This window comes from Mercenaria mercenaria, chromosome 12 (assembly GCF_021730395.1).
Source record: "Mercenaria mercenaria strain notata chromosome 12, MADL_Memer_1, whole genome shotgun sequence".
Taxonomy (NCBI): Eukaryota; Metazoa; Mollusca; class Bivalvia; order Venerida; family Veneridae; genus Mercenaria; species Mercenaria mercenaria.
In genome coordinates, this window is record NC_069372.1 from 37,005,985 (window position 1) to 37,029,399 (window position 23,415).

General features: G+C 36.4%; 1 protein-coding gene and 1 long non-coding RNA gene across 4 annotated transcripts; one reads left to right on the forward strand and one right to left on the reverse strand.

The window, feature by feature from the left end:
- Window positions 1-1,884: 1,884 nt before the first annotated feature.
- LOC123535012 (uncharacterized) lies at window positions 1,885-14,001 on the reverse strand. Of its 3 annotated transcripts, none has more exons than XM_053519710.1 (2): window positions 13,836-14,001; window positions 1,885-4,357 (listed from the first exon to the last, which is right to left on the reverse strand). In XM_053519710.1, the coding sequence occupies exon 2, from the start codon at window positions 4,311-4,313 to the stop codon at window positions 2,706-2,708; it is 1,608 nt and encodes a 535-aa protein (XP_053375685.1). In that variant the 5' UTR covers window positions 4,314-4,357; window positions 13,836-14,001; the 3' UTR covers window positions 1,885-2,705. The 3 variants fall into 3 exon arrangements, with proteins under 3 accessions (XP_053375685.1, XP_045173458.2, XP_045173459.2); XM_045317523.2 differs by lacking the exon at window positions 13,836-14,001 and adding an exon at window positions 5,205-6,318; XM_045317524.2 differs by lacking the exon at window positions 13,836-14,001 and adding an exon at window positions 5,205-6,318 and having other exon boundaries at window positions 1,885-4,908.
- On the forward strand, window positions 9,998-12,695 carry LOC128547333 (uncharacterized). Its single transcript, XR_008366457.1, has 3 exons — window positions 9,998-10,140; window positions 11,178-11,290; window positions 11,844-12,695. It is a non-coding gene; the product is annotated as an uncharacterized LOC128547333 (long non-coding RNA).
- Window positions 14,002-23,415: the final 9,414 nt, after the last annotated feature.

Here is a 23,415-nt window from a genome sequence, read left to right on the forward strand (position 1 = left end):
AATTTTCCATACAATTTTGTCTGCCCGCTTAGCTCGGTAGGGAGAGCGTTGGTCTACGGATCGCGGGGTTGCGAGTTCGATCCCCGGGCGGGGCGTATGTACTCCGTGACGATTTGATAAAAGACATTGTGTCTGAAATTATTCGTTTCCACCTCTTGATAATTCATGTGAGGAAGTTGGCAGTTACTTGCGGAGAACAGGTTTTGAGAACAAAATCCAGGAACACTGGTTAGGTTAACTGCCCGCCGTTACATGACTGAAATACTGTTGAAAAACGGCGTTAAACCCAAAACAAACGAACCATACAATTTTAATGTATGTTCTCTAATCTTAACAGGTAACTGGTTCAACTGAGAAACCATACTTTAAAGTAAATTCAGTTTGTTCACCACGAGGTTCAAAATGCACGGGAGTCTCGTGATAGTAAATGCCTTTCATTTCACATGTTTGAAGTGTAAACAAATACCGAATGGTTAAAATTTCTTCGTTTTATTTCTCAGTCACGGAAAAAATCGGACAGGTTTTGATACTGAAATAATTGTGGAACATACATACATTTGCAAGTTGCAAGTCGATTGCTTTGTACAGGTGGCATTTCTTCTTTTTCAGCATTTCACTCGGGTGAACTTTGACATTGTTTACAAAGGGAAATCAATTTTGTGTCATTTGAATTGCGATGATTGGCTGAAATGTATAATTCCCGTTTATTTTGGGGATTTTTTGTTTTATTTATATATTTATTCAGCACACCTTGGGATATTTCGAGTTTTTGAAAATGATTGACACTGATTGAAACTGCATTATCTTCTAAAGTTCCGATCTTTCACTAGTGAAATTATTCTCGTTTTCACGTATTGTTTCCATCACATGTTTACATTACGCCAGAAGGGAAATCCAATATGGCGTCGATCACCGACGTCACTACTTTCACTAATAGGTTGCCAGCCTGGATGCTGAAAAGGCTTTCTTCTTGTAAAGCGTAAAAACTATGTTTACGCATTGCGTTTATTCTTTAAATATAAAGGATCGGTAATAGATCAAGAAGATCGGAGAGTGCAAAACTATACTAAATTGATACCCCATGCATTGAATAATGTGAAATATATATTCCAGTAAGAAAATCTGAGGTAAAAATGGAATGTTAACTTGTCAATCAAAATAAGTAGCCGAATGCGCTCTTTCTATCCCGACTCCTCACCTCAACTCCAACCTTCAATCCATCAGTGAGTCTATTAGTGACACTTTTCAATTACAAGATTTATATGACATAGATAAATACAGAGAGAGCAATATGCATGCGCCTGCCCGTCCGTCCGTCTAATTTTTGTTTTTTGCCCACATTGGGGAAAATACAATATGTTTGCCTCGGTGAGATGAATACTTTTGAGCATGACCCTTGCCCAACACTCTCAGCCAAGTGTGACATTGACTTTTTAGATCTTATGTTTGCTCGCGAATCCGTCTCACTGAGGCATGCATAAAGCATTTTCCAAATACAAGGCAAAATTGTAATCTGGACAATAACTATCCGGACGCACGCGCGCATGCGTATTGCTCTTTATCTATATGTCATGAAAAAGTTTTCTTTTAAAAATTACATATCGTTTCACTGATGGACTCGAGTGTTCGATTGAAGTTTGGGGTGGGGTTCATGGGGATGGAGTGAGAGTGAGCAATAAACTCAAGTAACAGTTCGTTTTGGACTGACAAATACATCATAACTGTTCATAACTATTACCAACTTTTATCTCCAATTTGATTGATACAATCATGTCAGCCCGGAAGGCGAAAAGACGACGTTTGGCGGGGCAACATTCGGCAGGGCGACGTTTGGCAGGGCGATATTCGGCGGGGCGCCATAACGCCATTTGTCGTTCTATCGCTGCGACAGAAAGAAATAACGAGATGACACATATAGCCACCATATAATTTCCTATTTTACTGCTTAATTCTTGCTTATATAAATGTATAAATTGTAAATATTTTACTTGCTTGTATGTAACAAAACGAACAAGATTATAGCAAAGAGATAATGAATATATTTGAAGAAGAAAAACAAACAAACAAAAAACGAAAAAAAAAAAAACAACTTAAAATCTCAACAAACAAAGACGTCCTGTTTCATCTTTCACTGCAAGCCATTTCCCACACATTAGGTTATAAAATATCAAATGATGCGAACAAAAAAAAACCAAAAGCAAATTTTATCATATCAACAGCACTATATATTCTATCTAAAATTTTGACAAAGAATGGAGTTAAGCATACATTAAGTCAACACTGAGAACATTCTTACGAGAATTTCATCATTCAATCATGTTCTAGAACTTGGATAGACTGCAGATAGGAACAATCGAACACTTTAAACTTCGACTTTTTTTCAAAACAAACGTTTGATCTTTCAGAACACTCCCTGGAACTGAGGCGACGTTTGTAAGTAAAATACATCAAAATTTTAAATCACGTCTTCTCAAAATATGAAATGGTGGATCATCGCTCAATTCAGAAGACGATTTGTCCTTTCCGAAATAAGTTCTTTGTACTGTTATAATGTCATGAGCCATCCAAACCGAAAACTGAAATTTTATTTGATGTCGATGTTGTTTGCTTTAGAGGCGTTCCAGACAGTTTTTTTTTGCTGAGACACTGGCCTTTGAAATAATGGAAAAATCATTTGACTGTTTTACAGATACGAATTTACGTGTTCACAAAATTAAACATGACTCATCAGAATTGTCATCGTCGTCACCTGACTTTTCACTTTCATCGTCAGTATCAACGGATTCGTCTTCTACAGCTGCATCGTCTTCATTGCTTGTTGAATCATCATCTTTTGCATTTTTCTTCTTTTTACTTCTCCGCCTTTTCAGTTTGTTTCTTATTCGTTTAGAGATTCCTTTTGATTTTTGAGGAATCCTTGATACATTTTTCTTCTCCTCTTTATTTTGCATAAAATCTTTCTTTTCGTTTGTTTGTCCAGCCTTTGAGCCAGAAGTTTCATTTGCAAATTTTGTAATTTTGTTCACTGTTTTGTTTTCATCGTTAATCGTCTTCGCTTTATTAGCATGAGCATAGTGTTCTCTCTCTTCTTCCTCCAGGCGTTCCTTGGTTTTAATCTCGATTCGTGCCTTATCAGTATCTTCGGTGTTGTTTTCTTCTATTCCCCCTGATTCCGTGTCCGTTGTACTGTTTTGACGTTTGATCGTTGGCATTTCCATTTCTTCATCCACCGATCTTTTGTCATCGGTGTTGTTTTCTTCTATTCTCCCTGATTCCATGACCTTTGTACCGTTTTGACATTTGATCGTTGGCATTTCCATTTCTTCATCCGCCGATCTTTTGTCATTGATGTTGTTTTCTTCTATTTCCCCTGATTCCAAATCCTTTGTACCGTTTTGACGTTTGGTCGTTGCCATTTCCATTTTTTCATCCACCGATCTTTTGTCATCTTTGCACAGTGAACGAGATCGGGAACAACATGTATAACAAACAAAAGTTAGCATTATCTCCCTTATATCTTTCAGCAATACTGCTGCAAGAATAAACAACCAATAGAACGCTATGTCTAGAACTCGATCGCCAATTAAAGACACTAGACCGAAGCAGATAGTGATAATTATCTGAAACGCCACGGTTGTTATACGTTGGTCGTGTATCCATTTAGTGTCATCAGACCTATTAGAACATCCGATAGCTGCGTACAAAGAACATAACGTAGCTAAACAAATGCACACCAATGGCGCATATATGCAGACTATCTTAAACGCTTCATTTTCGACATTTATGTGGCATGTTGCTGCATGCGAGGAGTTCGCGTGTAGCTGCGATACATATTCCCCATCCAACACAAAAAATGTGAAACACAGAGAAAATATCCACACTATTATGCAAGCTATTATCCATGAAATGAACTGTATTTTTCTTCGCAAAACTGACGGTGTACATGTGGCGAGCAAAGTGTGAATGCTTATAAAAACCAGATACCAGTTCCTTGCTAATTCACTCGCCAGAAACAACTTGACGATTAAACACGTTTCGTCTTTTGAGAAAGTTTCTACGTTGTTAACATGCTCCGGAAAAGCCAGTGCAACCATTAACAACTGACATAAAATGTTTGCAAAAATGACTGAAGATAACGTCAACGGTCTTGCCCAGTTCTTTGGTAATAAGGGCCTGCGCAATGGTCCATATATACGATAAAAAATCTGGCCAAAAATGAGCACTAGTATTAAAATGAGGTCAATGGTAACACTAATCACGTTAACAATCATGACCGGATGTGAGAGAAATATAGCGCCATCTTGCGGATCCATGTCTGTTCCGGTTTATCACGTGATATATTGTGTCTGAATATTACCTGAGAATAAAAATCGTGTAAGTATGAAAAAAAGAATGATATATTTTTGAAAACATTCATCTAAAACAAAACAATTACACTCACATGTATAAATATTTTGTTTCCTGTAAGATTTGGCTACTTCCATTTGTTTTCAAGACCATAATATCGTATGTATTAAAGAGTGGGGATAATCACAAGTTTGAGGGGAAAACGATAATGATAGAAAAAAGAACTTTCATAACTATAATTGCTATGTTTCTGTTAGCATGGCTGTTTTGGTACAAAATATGAGCCGCACGCACCATGAAAAAACCAGCATAGTGCATTTGCGACCAGCATCAGCCGGCGAGTCAATATAATCTTTATCAGTTATCATCTGTGTTAGTTTAGACCAATGGAAATGACTATAAATGAGGATTTTATAATAAATAGCAATTATTCATGCTCTTTGATTATAACAGGTGAAATATGCTTATCAGATGTTTGACGTCGTGTGCAGTATTGTTGTATAGTAACATTTTGATGTCGTTTCAGTCATGGTTAGGGGACGTTGGCGGAAATGACTTTGTCTATAATAGATAAAGAGAGAAAGAAGAAATTAAAAAAACTCAGCAGGAAAACTAACGTAGGAAAAAGATATATATATGTGTCTTTCCACATTACATTTATTAATTCCTTGTATAAAAATGATAATATATTCTACAGAGTCTCGCATTTTATTATTTTATTCAGGTTGTTTAATAGATCAATATGAAAAGACATTCATGTAATATCTTTTGTATAATAAATACTTTTAACTTTGTTACAGCGATTTTGAAATTACTTATATTTCTATAACTGCTGACTAATTTTTCAAATTACTTACGTGAATATTGATAAAATCCAATACAGATTCCAGTTGAAGGGTAGGCAAATATTAAATCAACTAAACGCTGTCTGACAGCTTTAACTTTCAGAATAAATTAGGCCAAATTGTTTTTAATATTTGTTGCTTGTTCCTGGCATGGTTCTCGTATAAAATCGTATTGAATTGAGCCATCTAGTGACGTCATCGAACAAAAAAGTCCACAAATGACTCTCCCAAAGACTTAAGAACAATGGTTAACTTGTAACAGCCTATGATCGGATAGCCACGGCTACGCATGTTCTGTACGGAAGACACGGAAATACACGATGTTCTACGACTGGAAAAAAGGTCCTCAGAAAAGTCTCTGAACTATTGTTTTTTTTTTGGATGAGAATGCTTAAATTTTCATTACTTTTTTTGTACAAAATATAGCATTATGAGATTGTTGTGAAATTGTAAAAGTGAAAAGGAAACACACAAACTTGGTATGGCCATGTTTCTTTTTTGCGCTGACATATTCATGTACCTTTATGATAATTATAAAAGCGGTATATATAATTGCTAGAGCATTCCACAACTGATATAAATCGTGGGAACGGAATTTCAATGCTTGAAATACATGAAAGTGCCAATAATCAAAGTAGTTTCTTCCTAAATAATGAACATCAAAGCAGCTCTAAATGTTGTGAGTGAATGAGTTGGGTTTTACGGCGAATCGACACAAAATGGTCATATGATAAATTCCTATCTGCTTTAAAAAAGATAAAATATTTCCGACTGAAACTTTTTCAAATAACTCTTTCAAAGATTGAACGTCATAGTCGATTAAAATATGTTTAATAGTTAGCGGTGTTTGACATGGTACACGCTCTGAATGTAGGACCGACAGCTAGGTACCACTGCTCCTAATGGTTGCAAGTTCGATCTGCGGACAAAATCTAGCTTTGTGGCTTTAGGGGAGACAATACATCTAATGCATGTTGCATTCCATACCTGAGTTTGGTGCTGATGTTCTTTGTTGTATCCAGCCCGCCCGCTTAGCTCAGTAGGTAAGAGCGTTGGTTCACGGACCGCAGGGTCGCGAGTTCGATCCTCGGGCGGGGCGTATGTTCTCCGTGACTATTTGATAAACGACATTGTGTCTGAAATCATTAGTCCTCCACCTCTGATAATTCATGTGGGGAAGTTGGCAGTTACTTGCGGAGAACAGGTTTGTACTGGTACAGAATCCAGGAACACTGGTTAGGTTAACTGCCCGCCGTTACATGACTGAAATACTGTTGAAAAACGGCGTTAAACCCAAAACAAACAAACAAACTTTGTTGTATCCAAACATGATGAAGCTAGAGCTGGCGTGGATAAGTACGAAGTACAGTATGGCTTTTGGACACTATGACTTGGCGCGGATACGGACCATGTACAGCATGAGTTTCAGATACAGTGACTTGGTGTGGATACCGACAATGTACAGCATGACTTTTGGACACAATGACTTGGCGCGGATAAGTACGATGTACAGCATGACTTTTGGACACAATGACTTGGCGCGGATACGGACGATGTACAGCATGAGTTTCAAATACAGTGACTTTGTGTGAATACCGACAATGTTCAGCATGACTTTTGGACACAATGGCTTGGCGCGGATACGTACGATGTACAACATGGCTCTAGGACACTATGACTTAGCGCGGATACGGACGATGTACAGCATGGCTTTTGGACACTATAACTTGGCGCGGATACGGACGATGTACACCATGACTTTAGGACCCTATGACTTAGCGCGGATACGGACGATGTACAGCATGACTTTTGGACACTATAATTTGGCGCGGATACGGATGATGTACAGCTTAACTTTTAGACACAATAACTTGGCGCTTTAACGGACGATGTACAGCAGAACTTTATGACACAATGACTTGGCGCGGATAAGTACGATGTACAGCATGACTTTTGGACACACAGACTTGGCGCGTATACGGACCATGTACAGCATGAGTTTCAGATACAATGACTTGGTGGGGATACCGACAATGTTCAGCCTGACTTTTGGACACAATGGCTTGGCGCGGATACGGACGATGTACAGCATGACTTTTGGACTCAGTGACTGGGCGCGGATACGGAAAATGCACAGCATGATTTTCGGACACACTGACTTGGCACGGATTCGGGCGATGTATAGCATGAATTTCGGATACAATGACTTGATACGGATACGGACAATGTAAAGCCTGACTTTTGGACACAATGACTTGGTGGGGAAACAGGCAATGTACAGCATGACTTTTGGACACGATGACTTGGTGCGGATACGGAATATGTACAGCATGACTTTTGAATACAATGACTTGGTGCGGAAACGGACGATGCACAGCATGATTTTCGGACACAATGACTTGGCACGGATACGGGCGATGTATAGCATGTATTTCGGATACAATGACTTGACACGGATACGGAAGATGTACAGCATGACTTTTGGACTTAATGACTTGGCGCGGAAACGAACGATGTGCAGCATGACCTTTGGCCACACTGACTTGGCGCGGATACGGAAGACGTACAGCATGACCTTGGAAGACGTACAGCATGAGCTTTAGACACAATGACTTAGTGGGGATACGGGCATTGTACAGCATGACTTTCGGACACAACGACTTGATGGGGGTACGGGCAATGTACAGCATGACTTTCGGACACAATGACTTGGTGGGGATACGGCAATGTGCAGCATGACCTTTGGCCACAATGACTTGGCGCGGATACGGAAGACGTACAGCATGACCTTGGAAGACGTACAGCATGACTTTTGGGCACAATGTCTTGGCGCGGATACGGACGATGTGCAGCATGACTTTCGGACACAACGACTTGGCACGGATACAGAAGACGTACAGCATGACTTTTGGACACAATGTCTTGGCGCGGATACGGACGATGTGCAGCATGAGCTTTGGACACAATGACTTGGCGCGGATACGGAAGACGTACAGCATGACCTTGGAAGACGTACAGCATGAGCTTTGGACACAATCACTTGACGCGGATACGGAAGACATGCAGCATGACCATTGGACACAATGACTTGGCGCGGATACGGAAGACGTGCAGCATGACCATTGGACACAATGACTTAGCGCGAACACGTAAGACGTACAGCATGACCTTTGGACACAATGACTTGGCGCGGATACGGAAGACGTAAAGCATGAGCTTTGGACACAATGACTTGGCGCGGATACGAAAGACGTACAGCATGACCTTTGGACACAATGACTTGGCGCGGATACGGACGACGTACAGCATGAGCTTTGGACACAATAACTTGGCGCGGATACGGACGAAGTACAGCATGACTTTTGGACACAATGGCTTGGCGCGGATACGAACGATGTACAGCATGACTATGGACTATATTCCTAGGTCTGACTAGTAAACACTGATTTCATTTTTTATAGCGTTGAAGAAAGAGCCAATGATACTTTCGAGTGAATACAAAACGAAAACAAAGCGGATGAGTTGATTTTATTCTTTCTGTAACATTAGGGAACAACCATAGTTTGATATACGGGCAATGTAGTTCTATTCTACCTTACATATATGTGTCGCGCCATGAGATTTTTGGCCCAAATGCGGCGTTACGTCATTCGAGAAAAACCCGATTAAAGTTACGTCACAAAAATGAGTGGAGTTCAACACGTTTTCGCGTCAATTAATGCATTTTATCAATTAACACTATAATTATTATTGGGACGATAAATGAATGAAGAGACAAACGTCATTTACGTCAAATGTAACGCAAGAATGTTTGCAGATGACACCATAATATACCTTACCATCAACTCCATTTCAGATAGTATATCTCTGCAACAAGACCTGATTAGCTTAGAAACCTGGGAGAAGACATGGTCCATGGAGTTCAACCCGGACAAGTGTGAAGTCCTTAGAATTTTTAGAAAGAAAAATCCTGTAGTCTACCCCTACAAACTTCACAACATAGAGTTAAAAACTTGTGAGGCAGCTAAATACTTAGGCATAACCATTTCCAAAGATCTAAACTGGTCCAAACACATTGACAGTATCACTTCCAAAGCAACTTCCACTCTTCGCTTCATACAACGAAATGTCAAAACTGATAATAAAAAGGTCAAAATTGCTGCCTATAACACCTATGTCCGCCCTCAACTTGAATACTGTTCAAGCGTCTGGCATCCTTGGCAAAAAACCCTCACTAGCAAAGTCGAAAATGTCCAAAGGTCAGCTGCTAGGTACGTCATGTATGACTACAGTTACACCAGTAGTGTTACACAAATGCTGAAAACCTTAGAATGGAATACACTCCAATATAGAAGGTTACACAATTCATTAGTAATGTTTTATAAAATAAGGACCCAGACAGTTGCAGTCGACCAATCTCATCTTATTCCAACTAGAAACCTAAATTACTTAATCCCCATGTCTCACACTCAGTACTTTTCTAACTCCTACTTCCCTAGGACCATCCGACTCTGGAACTCCCTACCAACTCATGTTAAATCTAGCCCCAGTCTCAGTATCTTTAGAGACAGGCTGGCGGTGGTCAGTATGTAATTCTGTTGCCTCTGTCCCATTTTAACTGTAGCATACTGTCTTTTTTAGCTTTTATTCTTTTAACATTGTAACATATCAGTTCTTTAACAACTGTTTCTCTGACAGCGCCGCCCAGTGATAGTCGGAAATCGACGGTTGGGTGAAAGATGTAGATGTAGATGTAGATGTACCAAGCAGGTATTGTAACATTTCCGTGTTTTGACATTTCGTTTCATTATCAAATAATTGACAATTTATCGCCCTTTGTATCAACACGCCATTTGTAAACATGAAAGGTCGTGTGAAAGGAAACTTTTAAACAGTAATGTGACGATTGATTTAAAAGGGATAATGAATGTCATTGAGCGACTTACAGGTAAGTAGTAATATTTACACAATATGTAGAGTTTTAAAATATTAATTAAATCCATATTGACCGTTTTGTCCGTCGAAAATATCCCGGAATTGTCATCTGGGCTTTATTATTCTAGCTAAAAATATTCAGCTCAGACTCAGTCAGAGATGTTTATATGCTGTTACGGACCTCTGATGGTAATCGGAAATAATCAGAAAATTAAAACAGCGTCAGTTAATTATGTCAGCCAGAACACCCGCAGTTTTTTCAAAAAAGGAAATCACCCCCTCCCGGAAACATTTTACCCCCCTTCTCCATTCCACAACTGGGTTACCTCAAATCACCCCCCTTCCCATCATCTTCCTCCAAATACCTCCCTTCTCTTTCCCACCCATTGTCATATGAAATACACCTTTCCTCAGCTTGAGAACTGCTTCCACATTACATTTATAAACTAAATACACCTCCTCTCCCCCCTCCTCTGTTTCTTTTAACTGTAAATTACCCCCCTCCTATATCCTCCAAATAAGGGGGCGGGTGGGGGGGGGGCATTCAGGAAGCTTACTTTTTTCCACAACAGTTTTCACTCTTATTTCTGATCAGTGTATCAGTATGAAAGACCAGTATGTCAAAAGTCACAGCCTTATCCATATTTATGTAGTGACTTACAGGAACAGTTGTCAGTTTAAATAAATTATTTCTTATTCATGTCAAACTCACTTCAATTAAAAAAGTATAAAGAATAGCTGTTTGTTTTTATTTGTTATAAAACAGACGCTCAATAGCTTTTCATGTAAGTTTGCATTCAGTTCACTTGACCATGATTGTTGGATTCCTCACCACTAAATAATGTTCTTTACAAGTTACAAATAACTTCTACACATTAAATGAATATATTTTAAACTTTAAAGACATTTTGTTAAGAAAGTCATGCTTTTGATTGAAACATATTACACGCATAGTATAAATCTTTGTGTTCTGTGTCCTGAGGTAACTAGCTAGGCCATCTTTATCTCACATTTCAGCTTTTTTTTTATGTATTTTTTTTTATTTTACAGATCAACTATTGATGAACTACTGAGAAACATCTGGCATATTGCTATGACCTTAAACAAACAAAAAAAGGAATTCTCAAGGCATGCTACATACCACGTGTTGGAAGAGTTTGTGGGTTTGTAATTTTCTGTATTTTTGCAGTTTTTCTATTGTAAGAAAGATAAATACATCTTAAGAATATATACAAAAAATAAATTCCTCTTAAAATGAGTACAAGTAAGTTAATAAATCTTAAAATATCATACACATAAATGACCTGATTGTATTACTAGCATTTTGAAAGAAATCATTACTAGTCTAATAGATTCATTCAACAAACATATCCAGCATAAAAAGAGGAGAGTGAGGAAATATGCAAATGATATGAAATGATTGAATATCATCATACATGTATTTTCCTAAGAAACTGTTGCAGTATTTGAGTATTCATTTAGTTAGACTGAATGAATTAATTCTTTTAAGTGTATGTCTACTAGTATGTCACAAGATTAGCTAGTTTTTTGTATTCTTGAAAATTATGAGATTGATGGATGGATGGGTACTTATTAGTCATGCTTTTATGAAGATTACACAAAAAGACACTTTTATTTTTAAAAAATGCTTCACAGTATTCTATTCTGTAACTTTCTACTTAAAGGTACTAATACTAATGTATTTTTGTTTTGCAGAATGGCTGAAGGAAGAAAGAATTTCCAGCCAGAAAAATAAAATTCTTTATGAATTTGTGAATGGAAATGAAACCCGAGGAACTAATATATTTGCTTACCATCCAGTTGAAAGTATGCCAATGGAATAAAGTGCAACTGTCACAGAAGTGCACAAAATATGGTCATGTTTTCTGCAAAAGTTCACCAAGCTGATTCAAACTACAAATGGGAGTCAAGAAAAAAGTAAAACTAACTGAACTGTCACAATTCAACTGTGAGAAATGTTTGGTAAAAGTATGTTTTGTTGTCAGAACAGCAGTGAAGTGGTTAGAGTAAAAGTGTCTTCATTGTTTAAGCAATACAGAATTTTTTTTAAAAAACGTACTCCATGCATAATATATCTTGAGTGCTCTTTTTTATTTAAATAATCATACAGTTTCAAGAAATTTGACAATAAATGCTATCTTTAATTTTACAAGAAAATAGTGCATTGTTGCCATGGTATTAAACATTAATCTGACTATAAATTATTGTAAAACATCTTTCATGTTTATATGTTCTATTTGTTAAAAAAATTAATGTAAGGTCATATTCTTTTCTAAGTAATAACTGCATCAACAAAACATTATGTTATCATATGAATCTGCCTTAAACTAGCAAGAGTTGTGTCGTGTGTATCAGAAAATTATGTATATCCCAAACAGTGTCACATCAGTTTACATGAAATGAGGTTTTCTTACTTTTGAATATGAAATTAGACAGCTTTCAATGTAAATAGTATTTTGAAAAACACTTTAACATATTCAATTATTTCAAAAACTTGATAGAAATGGTACTTTTGGTAAGAAAATACATCATGGTTGCTATGGTAACGAGTCACTGATCAGTTGACATCTGTACTACTACTTTAAGCAAAATCAGTTTATAATATTTCTAATAATTATATCTTTTTGCCTGATTTTCTGTCTAACAGTTACAAAGAAATATGTCAATGAGTCAAGTGTTCTAACAACAAGGTTAATTGGTCATAGTTTTGTCATGTTATCTAACCCGTAATCCAGTAAATCTATTTTTGTACAAAAGAAAGCCATATTAAGATTTTTGCAAAGTAACTGTTATCTTTAAACTCTGTCTGTACACTGGAAAATGTTGACGGTATATTAACTTCACTTTCTTGATATAAATTTTGGCTGGATTTATCAAGGCACTATTCAAATTGGATTTAACAAATGTGTTGCCATGGAAACGATTTTAAGGGGAAAATAATATGTGCTTATATGAAAAAAAGAAACAGAAAGAAATAAATCTAATGAACTGTATGTTGTGATGGATATTTCATTATGTATTTTTTTTTCAAATTATTTTAAGAAGGAGTCTGAATTAAGATATTCTGCCTCTATTTTGATACAGTTAGACGAAAATATGGTGTCCGAAAAGCGGTAATTTCTCCATAACAACGGCCGATTTCTGTTGTCAAATAGCAGATTTTTAATTGGAATATGACAATCTGTCAGATTACCTGAAAACCCCATTTTCGACCAAAATCTCATTTGGGCCAAAAATCTCATGGCCTGACACATATGAAGATAGATTAACAAAATCAACTCATCCTGTTTGTTTGCGTGCGTTTTTTACTCATAAGCGCCACATCGGAAGTATCATTGACTCTTTCTTCGGCTCGCTCCAAAATGAGATGGAGCCGTGTATACACAAATCATTTTCAAATTGAAATGTATTCTTGTTTGCATAACATTTGAGTGTAGGTGTAGCATTTGTGGTCATTTGCCATTCTTTTACAAATTGGTCCCTTTTTCTTCTTTGTATTGACGGAAAATAGCTTATATCCATATTAAAATTGTCAAGCAAATTGCCAAAACTTAACTGATTAAGTTTATCCTTGATACATCTTGCCCAGCAGACGCCAGTTCTATAAATTTGACATTGTAAAAAAAATCATTTCGTTTTATTTTGATCCAGTAGTAATATGTGGTAAAGTTCAATATTTCCTTTTACCTATTATTCTGCCTGCTCATCTGTTCTGTCATTCCGACTTTTACCAAATTGTGTTTCTTCCCTACTATAAAAGTTAAGGTAGTATGCGCACTTTGTCGAGATTTTAAAAAAGTCGTCGGATTCCATTCAAGTTTAGACTAAATAAACGTGATACAACTGCCGTTGATTTTATGTACGTTTTGTTTTATTCTGACGTCGGTACCATAGCAACATAATGACGTCAAAGCGCCATCTGTCGGCTCTAACTGAAATCGGGGTGTTTCTGTGTTTTCTCGTTGTATCTTTTTAATTAGTGCATCAAAATTTAAAATTCACTACACTGTAATCACGAAGAAAATATCTTTGAAAACATTACTATACATTTGTCGTTAATTCTCCGAGTATGTTTAAATCAGTAAAAATGCAACGTCAAAACGTTATAAACGTACCTGTTTTTAACGCACTGTTGCATCTTTGACTGCGTATAACGAAAAAACACCGCGGTAATCTTTTTTTAAAATTCGCTGTGTATTCCTCTATCATTTCTGCACTAAATGGACTAATAAAAAACATACCTTTTCGATTTAGATTTTGCATAATTCAACTCAATTTAAAACGCGGCGCATTGTGCGTGTGACGTTATTGTTGACGGTTTGTCCTGATCTCCGTGTCTTACCCGTTTGATGAGCCCATAAAATAAGGCTGTTAAATACGGGAAAAGTACACACACTTTAAAGTGCACACAAAGGAATTCCTGAGAGGGTGATATGCAAAATGTTCACAGCGAGATATATGAATATCGACCGAGGCGCCATAATGAAGGCCGGATTCACACATGCACAAACACCTGAAAAGGTCATTTAATCCTAAAGTATCTATAAACGCTTCGTATGAAAATGTATCATCTCAGTCTTTTTATCAATGCGAAAGTATAGATATCTCAATGGGAATATGAAAAAATAATATCACATGCATAGAAAACCAAAATAGCGTAGTTGCGCATGTGATATGAAATTATACATCATATCACATGCGCATAAATTGAAAATAACGACTTTGCGCAGGAGTAACTGTTATAAAATCACTGGTGGGTATGATATATCGTTCAAGTTAAACCTGAACAACTGATACGTATTAGACCTTCCTGGTTAAACTAATGGAAGTATAATGGAAAATTTGCATTGGATATTTATGTGAGATATAATAAATATGTAAATATTGCTCTTACGAGAGGGTCATATGAAAATCGTCGATGAAATAACAAACAAAAAAAAAAAAAAAAAAAAAAGAAAGAAACGCACAAGTATATTCAATGATTTTCAAGGAAATTTGATTTTTTCCCCCTTTATTTCTCATAAAAGTTAAATAAAAGCTTGATATTCTTGTTGAGAGGGGTGAACGATTTTCATTTCACACTCTCTTGAATGCAATATTTTATTATACCGACAGAAATCGTCATAAAATAATTATGAGACGAACAAAACCCATAGGGTTTAGAGTAATAACTGGGTGAATAAATGTGCTTCCGTGATTCATTCGAAAGAAGTCTCTAATAGATTAATCAGAGAAGAATTCTTTAAGACTATGTGACTTTCATTCTTATCTTTTCCTACTTACCTTGTTCAAACTATGATGTATGTATTAAATTTGTACATGTATTACTGTGAATGAAATGTGTTTAAACTAACAAATTGATCCTGATTTTCCCATTTTTCTTGCATTTTCGCGTCAACCGGGGGCAAAATGCGCATCCATGCATGTTTTCGAGTTGTTTGCTTGAAAATGAAAGCAGTGTATTTATTTTACGGTTCGCTTTCTGAACTGCGGCAATATGAGGGTACCATGATTTCAGTTGACTAGCATTTCACTGCAAACTATTCAACACCCCTTTTTCTTTTCGTTTTCTTGTATGGATATCTTGTAGAAAAAATAGATCTACGACGGGGTGAAAATGTAGAAATTGTATTAAAATTGTTTTGAAGTAGCTGAATTTTATATGAAACAAAGAAAAAATTCTTTTATTGTTATATACCCTTTGGGCATGTTCTGTCATCAGCCAGCGCTCCATGCAAGTGACCGCTGAGATTCAGATTACTTTCATCAGTGAGCCGTAGCGCATAAAATTCGCGCATGTGATATTTCAATGATACCCTCAAAATTGATATCACTGCGCATCGTTATACGCATATTTGAATAAATATCAACCTGTCATACGAAACTTATCCGTCTAAGCTGGTTATCCTTGAATCCTAGATACCGGACGATTTTTTTTTTTTTTTTTTTTTTGAAAAATGTTTCCTGTGCCTTGTATCATCATTTTTTTCAGTAAATCAGTTACTAACTAGCATTTTATTTTTACAAAGGACGCCTAATTTAGAGGCGTTCTACTGTTCTTGCACTGTTCTACCCTCTACAACGATGACAAATAGAAATAGCTGGTATTATTGGAATAAAGTTCTTTTTTCACTTCTAAAGTATGTTTGTTACCTTCACAGTTTTGACAATGATCTGTTGTCTTCCTCAGATAGATCATATTACGGAAACTGACGGACAAGGCCGAAGATAGCCGACATTCGTAATATGATACATCTGAGGTAGACAACAGACCGTTGTCGAAATTGTCATGGCAACAAACATATTTTAGTAGTGAATTTTTTTTTTATTCCAATGGATTAAAACTACTAAATTAACAGCTTCAAGAATAGCTGGTTGTAGTAGATAATTGCTGTTTTTGTTGTTGTTGTTTTTTTTTAAATATTATAACGACAATTAAATGTCCGTAAATTGAAGTGTATGTGTGTTGTTTTCATTGGTTTATACCCAACACAATTGAACAGTTTTCAGAAGTATTCATTTTGAACGTTTGTTTTAGTGTTTGGATATCGAAATTTTAAGAAATTAAACTGATATTAATCACTGCAAAGTGACATGATAAATATATATTTATATCAGTTAAGTTGGTCCGCAGTTCGCAGTTCGCGATTCGAATTGCGAACTGCAAACTGCAGACCAACTTAACTAAAATTAAATATTTGACGTTACACAAACAATGCATCGCGTTTCATATCGAGCTGAATGCTGAAAAATCTAAATCGAGAAGGTATGTTTTTTATTAATCCATTTAGTACAGAAATGAAAGAGGAATTCACAGCAAATTTCTTAAAAAAAAAAAATACCGCGCCGTTTTTTCGTTATACGCAGTCAAAGCAACAGTGCGTTAAAAACAGGTACGTTTATAACGTTTTGACGTTGCATTTTTACTGATTTACACACACTCGGAGAATTAACGACAAATATATAGTTAACAAATAATCAAGGCCTTCGAGTAGTTTATCGTCTGATTTACTACGGTTCAGAGTTCAGATGCGTAGGAATTGAACCACGAGGGCGTTAGCCCGAGTGGTTAAATACTGAAGCATCTAAACAATGAACCGTCGTAAATTAGACGATAAATCACAAGAAGGCATTGACTGTTTTCATTCTGACATGCTCATTGGTATGTTTTAATAGCGAGCGTAGCTCGCGAGCAATTGCGCGAAGCGCAATTGCGAGCGCGTAGCTCGCCTTACGGCAATGTGTAGGCGAATATAACAAAGGTGTGCCGAATGGGGCAAAGTGATGTAGCTGAAAAATTTTCCTCTCGTCTGGGCGCCGCCATTTTGGGTGCCGCCATTTTGTTCTACTTCCGTCAAAGTCGGGAAAATTGTTTGTTTTTTTTTTAAATTTTATATTTGAGTTACAATCTCTATGTTCATTAGGTGTCTTTATTTTTTAAAAAGTTATGTTATGGAAATAATTTCAATTTTGCTTTTATTTTACAAAGTGCGTGTCCCTAGACGACAGGTGCTCACAGGAAATGCTTTGTTGGCAGTGAATACAGAACTTCATTTGATTGCTGAATATTATCCATCACTCAAAAATAATGCAAGAAAGATTTCCAGTTGGTAGAAAAAAATATGATTTTCTTTTAAAAGATCAAGCATTGGCCAGAAAATGGGATAGAATATCATAAAAAAGCATAAAGCAATAAGAACGCCACAAACAGGTAATGACGTCACCGTGACACCGGCTTTCCATAAATTTTGCAACGTATGATATTCGCTGTTACAGGTATAATGACACTAAATTTTTGTTTCTTTTCAAGTGAATAGGTTCTCGGAATTGTTTTAAGCAGTGAATAGTTTCTTTGCCGTTTAAGCTACGCTCGCTCAGAGGCTTTGCCTTTTTCATATTAAATATTCGATGTAACTCATTGCAGACTTGGAGCGGTCTTCTGCGCATGCCCGAAAGTGATTATCAATTGTAGCGCACGGCAAAAATATGCAAATTTTTGCATGTCCGCATGCATTTAGTGTACAATATGCATAAAATACTGACTAAAGGTTAGGGTTAGTATCACCATAGTTACAAAATATATACATTTATGATATTTTCGTTCAAATTTAGTTAATCCGGTATGTACCGGAGTCTGTAAATTATACCGGCGCTCCAAGTCTGCATTGAGTCACAGTCTTAAATATTATGCTGGACTTCATTTACGCGAGGAGTAATGTATCGGACGTCAGGCGGCAATATGACGTCATGATTGACGTCATTATGCTCTCTTACCGGTCCACGCGTCAACCGTTGTTTATCGCAGGATATACAGAGCTTGATTTTCTTCTTTGTTTAACTGGAAATGAAATCGAGCCATATTAGAATAATGTTTTCAAAGATATTTTCTTCGTGATTACAGTGTAGTTTGAATTTTAAATTTTGATGCACTAATTAAAAAGATACAACGAGAAAACACAGAAACACCCCGATTTTAGTAAGAGCCGGCAGATGGCGCTTTGACGTCATTATGTTGCTATGTTACCGACGTCAAAATAAAACAAAAACTATATTTACGTAACGGCAGTTGTGTGACAGGTATTTAATCCAGATTTGAGTAGAATCTGACGATTCTAGAATCGTCCGGGACATTTGGAATTGACGGACATTATTGGAATTTTAAAAAAAGGAGCAGAACAATTCTAGAACGGTCCATAATCTCATACTGCGCAGTACATATACATATATTTTTTCAAGTTGTTCTAAACCCTCTTCTCTAATGATTTGTACTTATGCTAGTTAAGATACTGGCTGACGATAGTGGTATGAAAATTGAACGCTATTTACGTTAGTTCATTTTGACTAAATCCTTGCTCCGTTATAAATATGAAGCTTAGATCTTAGTTCGACATGATACCATTTATTAATTGAGCCGCACCATGAGAAAATCAACATAGTGCATTTGCGACCAGCATTGATCCAGACCAGCCCGCGCATCTGCGCAGGCCGCGCAGGCTGGTCAGGATCCATGTTGTTCGCTTTAATAGCCTTTTGCAATTAGAGAAACCGTTAGCGAACAGAATGGATCCTGACCAGACTGCGTGGATACTCAGGCTGGTGTCGCAAATGCACTATGTCAGTTTTCTCATGGTGCGGCTCAATTACCGGTAGATTACTTGTGTGTTTTCTCTCATGGAAATTCGAAAAAAAAAACAACAACAAAAAACATAGATCTAATCCATTTTATATCTCAAACGACCCTGTTATTCTTGCACTCTAAGATTATAACGTTTACCACAAAATCATGGTGATTGATTTTCCCCATGTATTTGCCACACCAACGCGAAAATTCAGCATGGCAGAAATAAATCACCACCCCCCACCGTCACCCACCCCTCCACCCCACCCCGAAAAAGTCCACAAAGGAAACCAACATCCGTCTGTTGTCTTCGTCTTTAAAAAGATTTGGTATAAAAAAAAAACTTTATTTGCTACAGTTAGTAAATTGTAATTTATAAATAATACAGAAAAAAAGAAATAATAGAGATAATACATGTATAAGATTCCTGTTTTAGTGATACAAAATCAAAAGCAAGACTGGTCCGCCTTTGTAAAATTGACCAGACAGAAATACTTGTCACTAATTCACTTTTATAACTAATAATATGTAGAATGGAAAGGTCGAGAGTTGAATCTACGTGCGATGTTTTACTCGATTATTTGGCAGACAAAAATTAACATGTTCGGCCTCCACATCTAATTTTCTGATACATTGTTACTTACAACTGACTTTGCGTGGATACTAGCCTGGCTCCCTGGCTGCATGGTTATTTTTTTTTATATAAATACTGCAAGCAAAATAAGAAAATCTTTAGCCTCTAAAATAGCACATTTTATCTGATGGCTGAACCATACCAGGGGCAATAAAAAAGTCAATGAAGAAACAATCTGCTGGAGTTACTTCCCTCTTTATGAATAAACATATATATGTAGAACAAACATAGGGACGGGAGCCAGTCTACGCGGATACGTACGGATAATCCAGGTACATCGGTATGATTAAGGTAGCAAGTTCCAATATTAACAAGGCTATTAAAATATATCAAATATTGATGCCTGTTAAGCCCATATAACTTTGGTATCATTTAAAAGTGTATTTTCTGAAAAAGAAAATGTATATTACAGGATAAATATATTTTTTTTACTCTATAATTTTCGATGATATTTCAACAGAAATCCAGTTAATACAGTATAAGATTTATAATTTCGTAATCAAAAAGAAAAGAAAAAACGAAAAAAAAAAAACAACAACAACAACAAAACATGAGAAGTGCTTCGTGCATATTGTTGTTTATGGTCATCTAATTTTTCAGCAGACACAACTCTTTCAGATGATAAGAAATAAAGGTGTGGGGTCACCGGGCATCGAAATATTATCAATTTTAACTGACCGCCGTTATTTAACTTAAATTCGGCGTAATAACAAAAAAAAAAAAAAATTAGAAACTCTCACAACACAACATATATGAGCCGCGCCATGAGAAAACCAACATAGTGGGATTGCGACCACTGAGCATGGATCCAGACCAGCTTGGTCAGGATCCATGCTGTTCGCTAACAATTTCTCTAATTGTAATAATATTGAAAGTGAACAGCGTCGCAAATGCTGGTCGCAAAGCCACTATGTTGGTTTTCTCATGACGCGGCTCATATCATAAGTAGTATTCAAATGTCAGAAACCTGACATTTACTCCAAAAGTTATTACATTAATTATTTCCTATAATGAGCTGCTTTATCCAATTTATAGTAATTTTGATAATATCGTTTAAATGTCAATAATAAATGTCAAAGATAAACATTCAGTAGGTTTATTCGATGAGAAAAAACTCAAATGGATATTTGCAGTGAAATATATACATATAAAAATATGAATATGTAAATTTTGCTCTATGAGGGATTTCAAGCCTTATTCTATAGCTTTTCGCCAGTGTTAATGGACTCCTAATTCCTTACAAATATCAATCTTTTATTCGCAAGTAACTGACAACTGCCCAACATGAATATAAGCGAATATGGAGAATGTACAATGTGGGTGATAAAAATCCTGTGACACGCGCACTCGTGCACATGACTTCTCAACCGGTCTAATATAATAGGCGGTGTAATAGGTGTATGATATATTAACAAACACAGTGAGATAAAAGTGTATTTCCATCAAGACAATTTTGGTTTCACCTGTAGAGCAGTCGCAAAACTGCAAAAAGAAAAACAAGTTGCTTTTGACCACAATCTTGGAATGCCAGTGCTATATTTAGACATTCGAAAAATATCGTTCTTTAGCGGAAGAATATTGCGCTCCTAATGTCGCGCAATACTCGTGCATATTTCCCGATACAAAACTAGTAACCTATAATTATTGATAGCTATATTTATTACGTCAAGTACAATTTATTCTGATTAAGCTTAAATGTGAGATTGCCTATTCTTGCATACCAGACGGGGATTTCCGGTATATTTACCGGTGCTGGAAAAATCCATCTTACACCCCGGGGTGTAAAATGACTCTCGTGCTGTAAATGACGTATTACGAACTACATATATGTAGAAGATTTATGTAGTAATACATATTTTATTTAAAAAAAACGGAATAAAAATTCAATACCTTGACAGTTCCTATTGGTTCCTGATAGTATATTTCTCGATTCGAATCACGTATATCAAAAATTCATAACGTTACGCTGCAACTGATAAAACAAAACCGGAACTAAACATTGTTATTTGTTCTGAAACGTCTTTCCTGTTTACAGATGTTGGTTTCCCGCGCTTTGTTTAAATACACTGCCATATGAAATAGTTCTAAAAAGAATGCCGTTCGATTGGTTTTGTTTTCATTATTATTTCTTGAAATCGTTATGCAAGAAAAAGATTCTGTCACTGGTTATAGGTGCAGATGGAAATATCCGGCTCTCGGATAACTGTTTAGGCGGTAACTCGGCAAGGAGCCTCGTTACCGCCTAAACAGTTACCCTCGAGGCCGGATATTCCCATCTGCACCTACAACCAGTGAAAGAATCTTATACTATATAACGTCAAACCTGTCTGTAAAGACAAACCTTTAAATAAATAAAAAAAAAAATAAAATAAAAAAAAAAAACGAGTTGGCAGTTAGTCTTTCAATGCAGGTAAATATATTATTTGTAATTAATTAGACTGAAAAAGTAAAAAAGTGGCCTTTGTACGCAGGTTTTCTAATATTGACTTTTATTCGGTGTTTTTTTTTTTTTTGTTTTTTTTTTAACACAGGGCTGATTGTATTTATTTTATATATTAACATTGTTGTTTTATAAACCAATAGTTAACTACTTACCGCTAACCGTTATAAATTCATAAGCTACTTTCTGATTTAATGTGCAGATTTTACTCCCAAGTTATAACGTTTTTATAACTGAGTAACATGTAATACTCCAGCAGAGTGTTACTTCCCCTTATCGGTACAGTGGCAATATTTCTGCGCCCAGGCTGATTACATTATATTTTTGTTGGGTCACTTGTTTAGGGAAGACCCGGCCAAGGAGTCACAAATAATTGCAGACTCGGTTTGATTGAAGTAGTGAAAAGGGGCAACACCCGGGCTTAAGCGGAATGCTATTCAGTTAAATTGAATATACTCCAAGATACTAAGGGACTAGAAAATATAACAGAATAGAGTGAAATACTGGAGAATCAGAGGTAGATTAAACACAAGTTTATCCATTGAAATGTCTCATTGAATTGATAGCAATCACATAAATACATATAAACAGTCTTAAAATCAAAATACTAGTATGTTAACAGTTTCTTAATATTTCAAAAATGGAATGGCCAGGTATTGTATGGATTCATTTCCTCGGAATAAATTTCATGAAGGTCCAGTAAGAGAAACAAAACAAATAATACAATAATTAAGACGCGCCATGAGAAAACCAACACGTTTGCGACCAGCTTGTATCCAGACCAGCCTGCGCATCCGCGCAGTCTGGTCAGGGTCCATGCTGTACGCTTTCAAAGCCTATTACAATTATAGAAACCGTTATCGAACAGCCTAGATCCTGACCAGACTGCGCGGATGCGCAGGCTGGTCTGGATCCATGCTGGTCGCAAATGCACTATGTTGGTTTTCCCATGGCGCGGCTCATATGAAAATAAAACAATAGCCGGAAAATGAATGGACTTCTGTTAATTCATTAGATAAAATAATTATTTCCGGACAAGAAGTGAATCTATTTAACTTCCTCATGGATGCGAAAA

Coding starts and splice junctions, on each gene's coding strand:
- LOC123535012 (XM_053519710.1), bottom strand. CDS start 4,313: ATGGATCCGCAAGATGGCGCTATATTTCTCTCACATCCGGTCATGATT.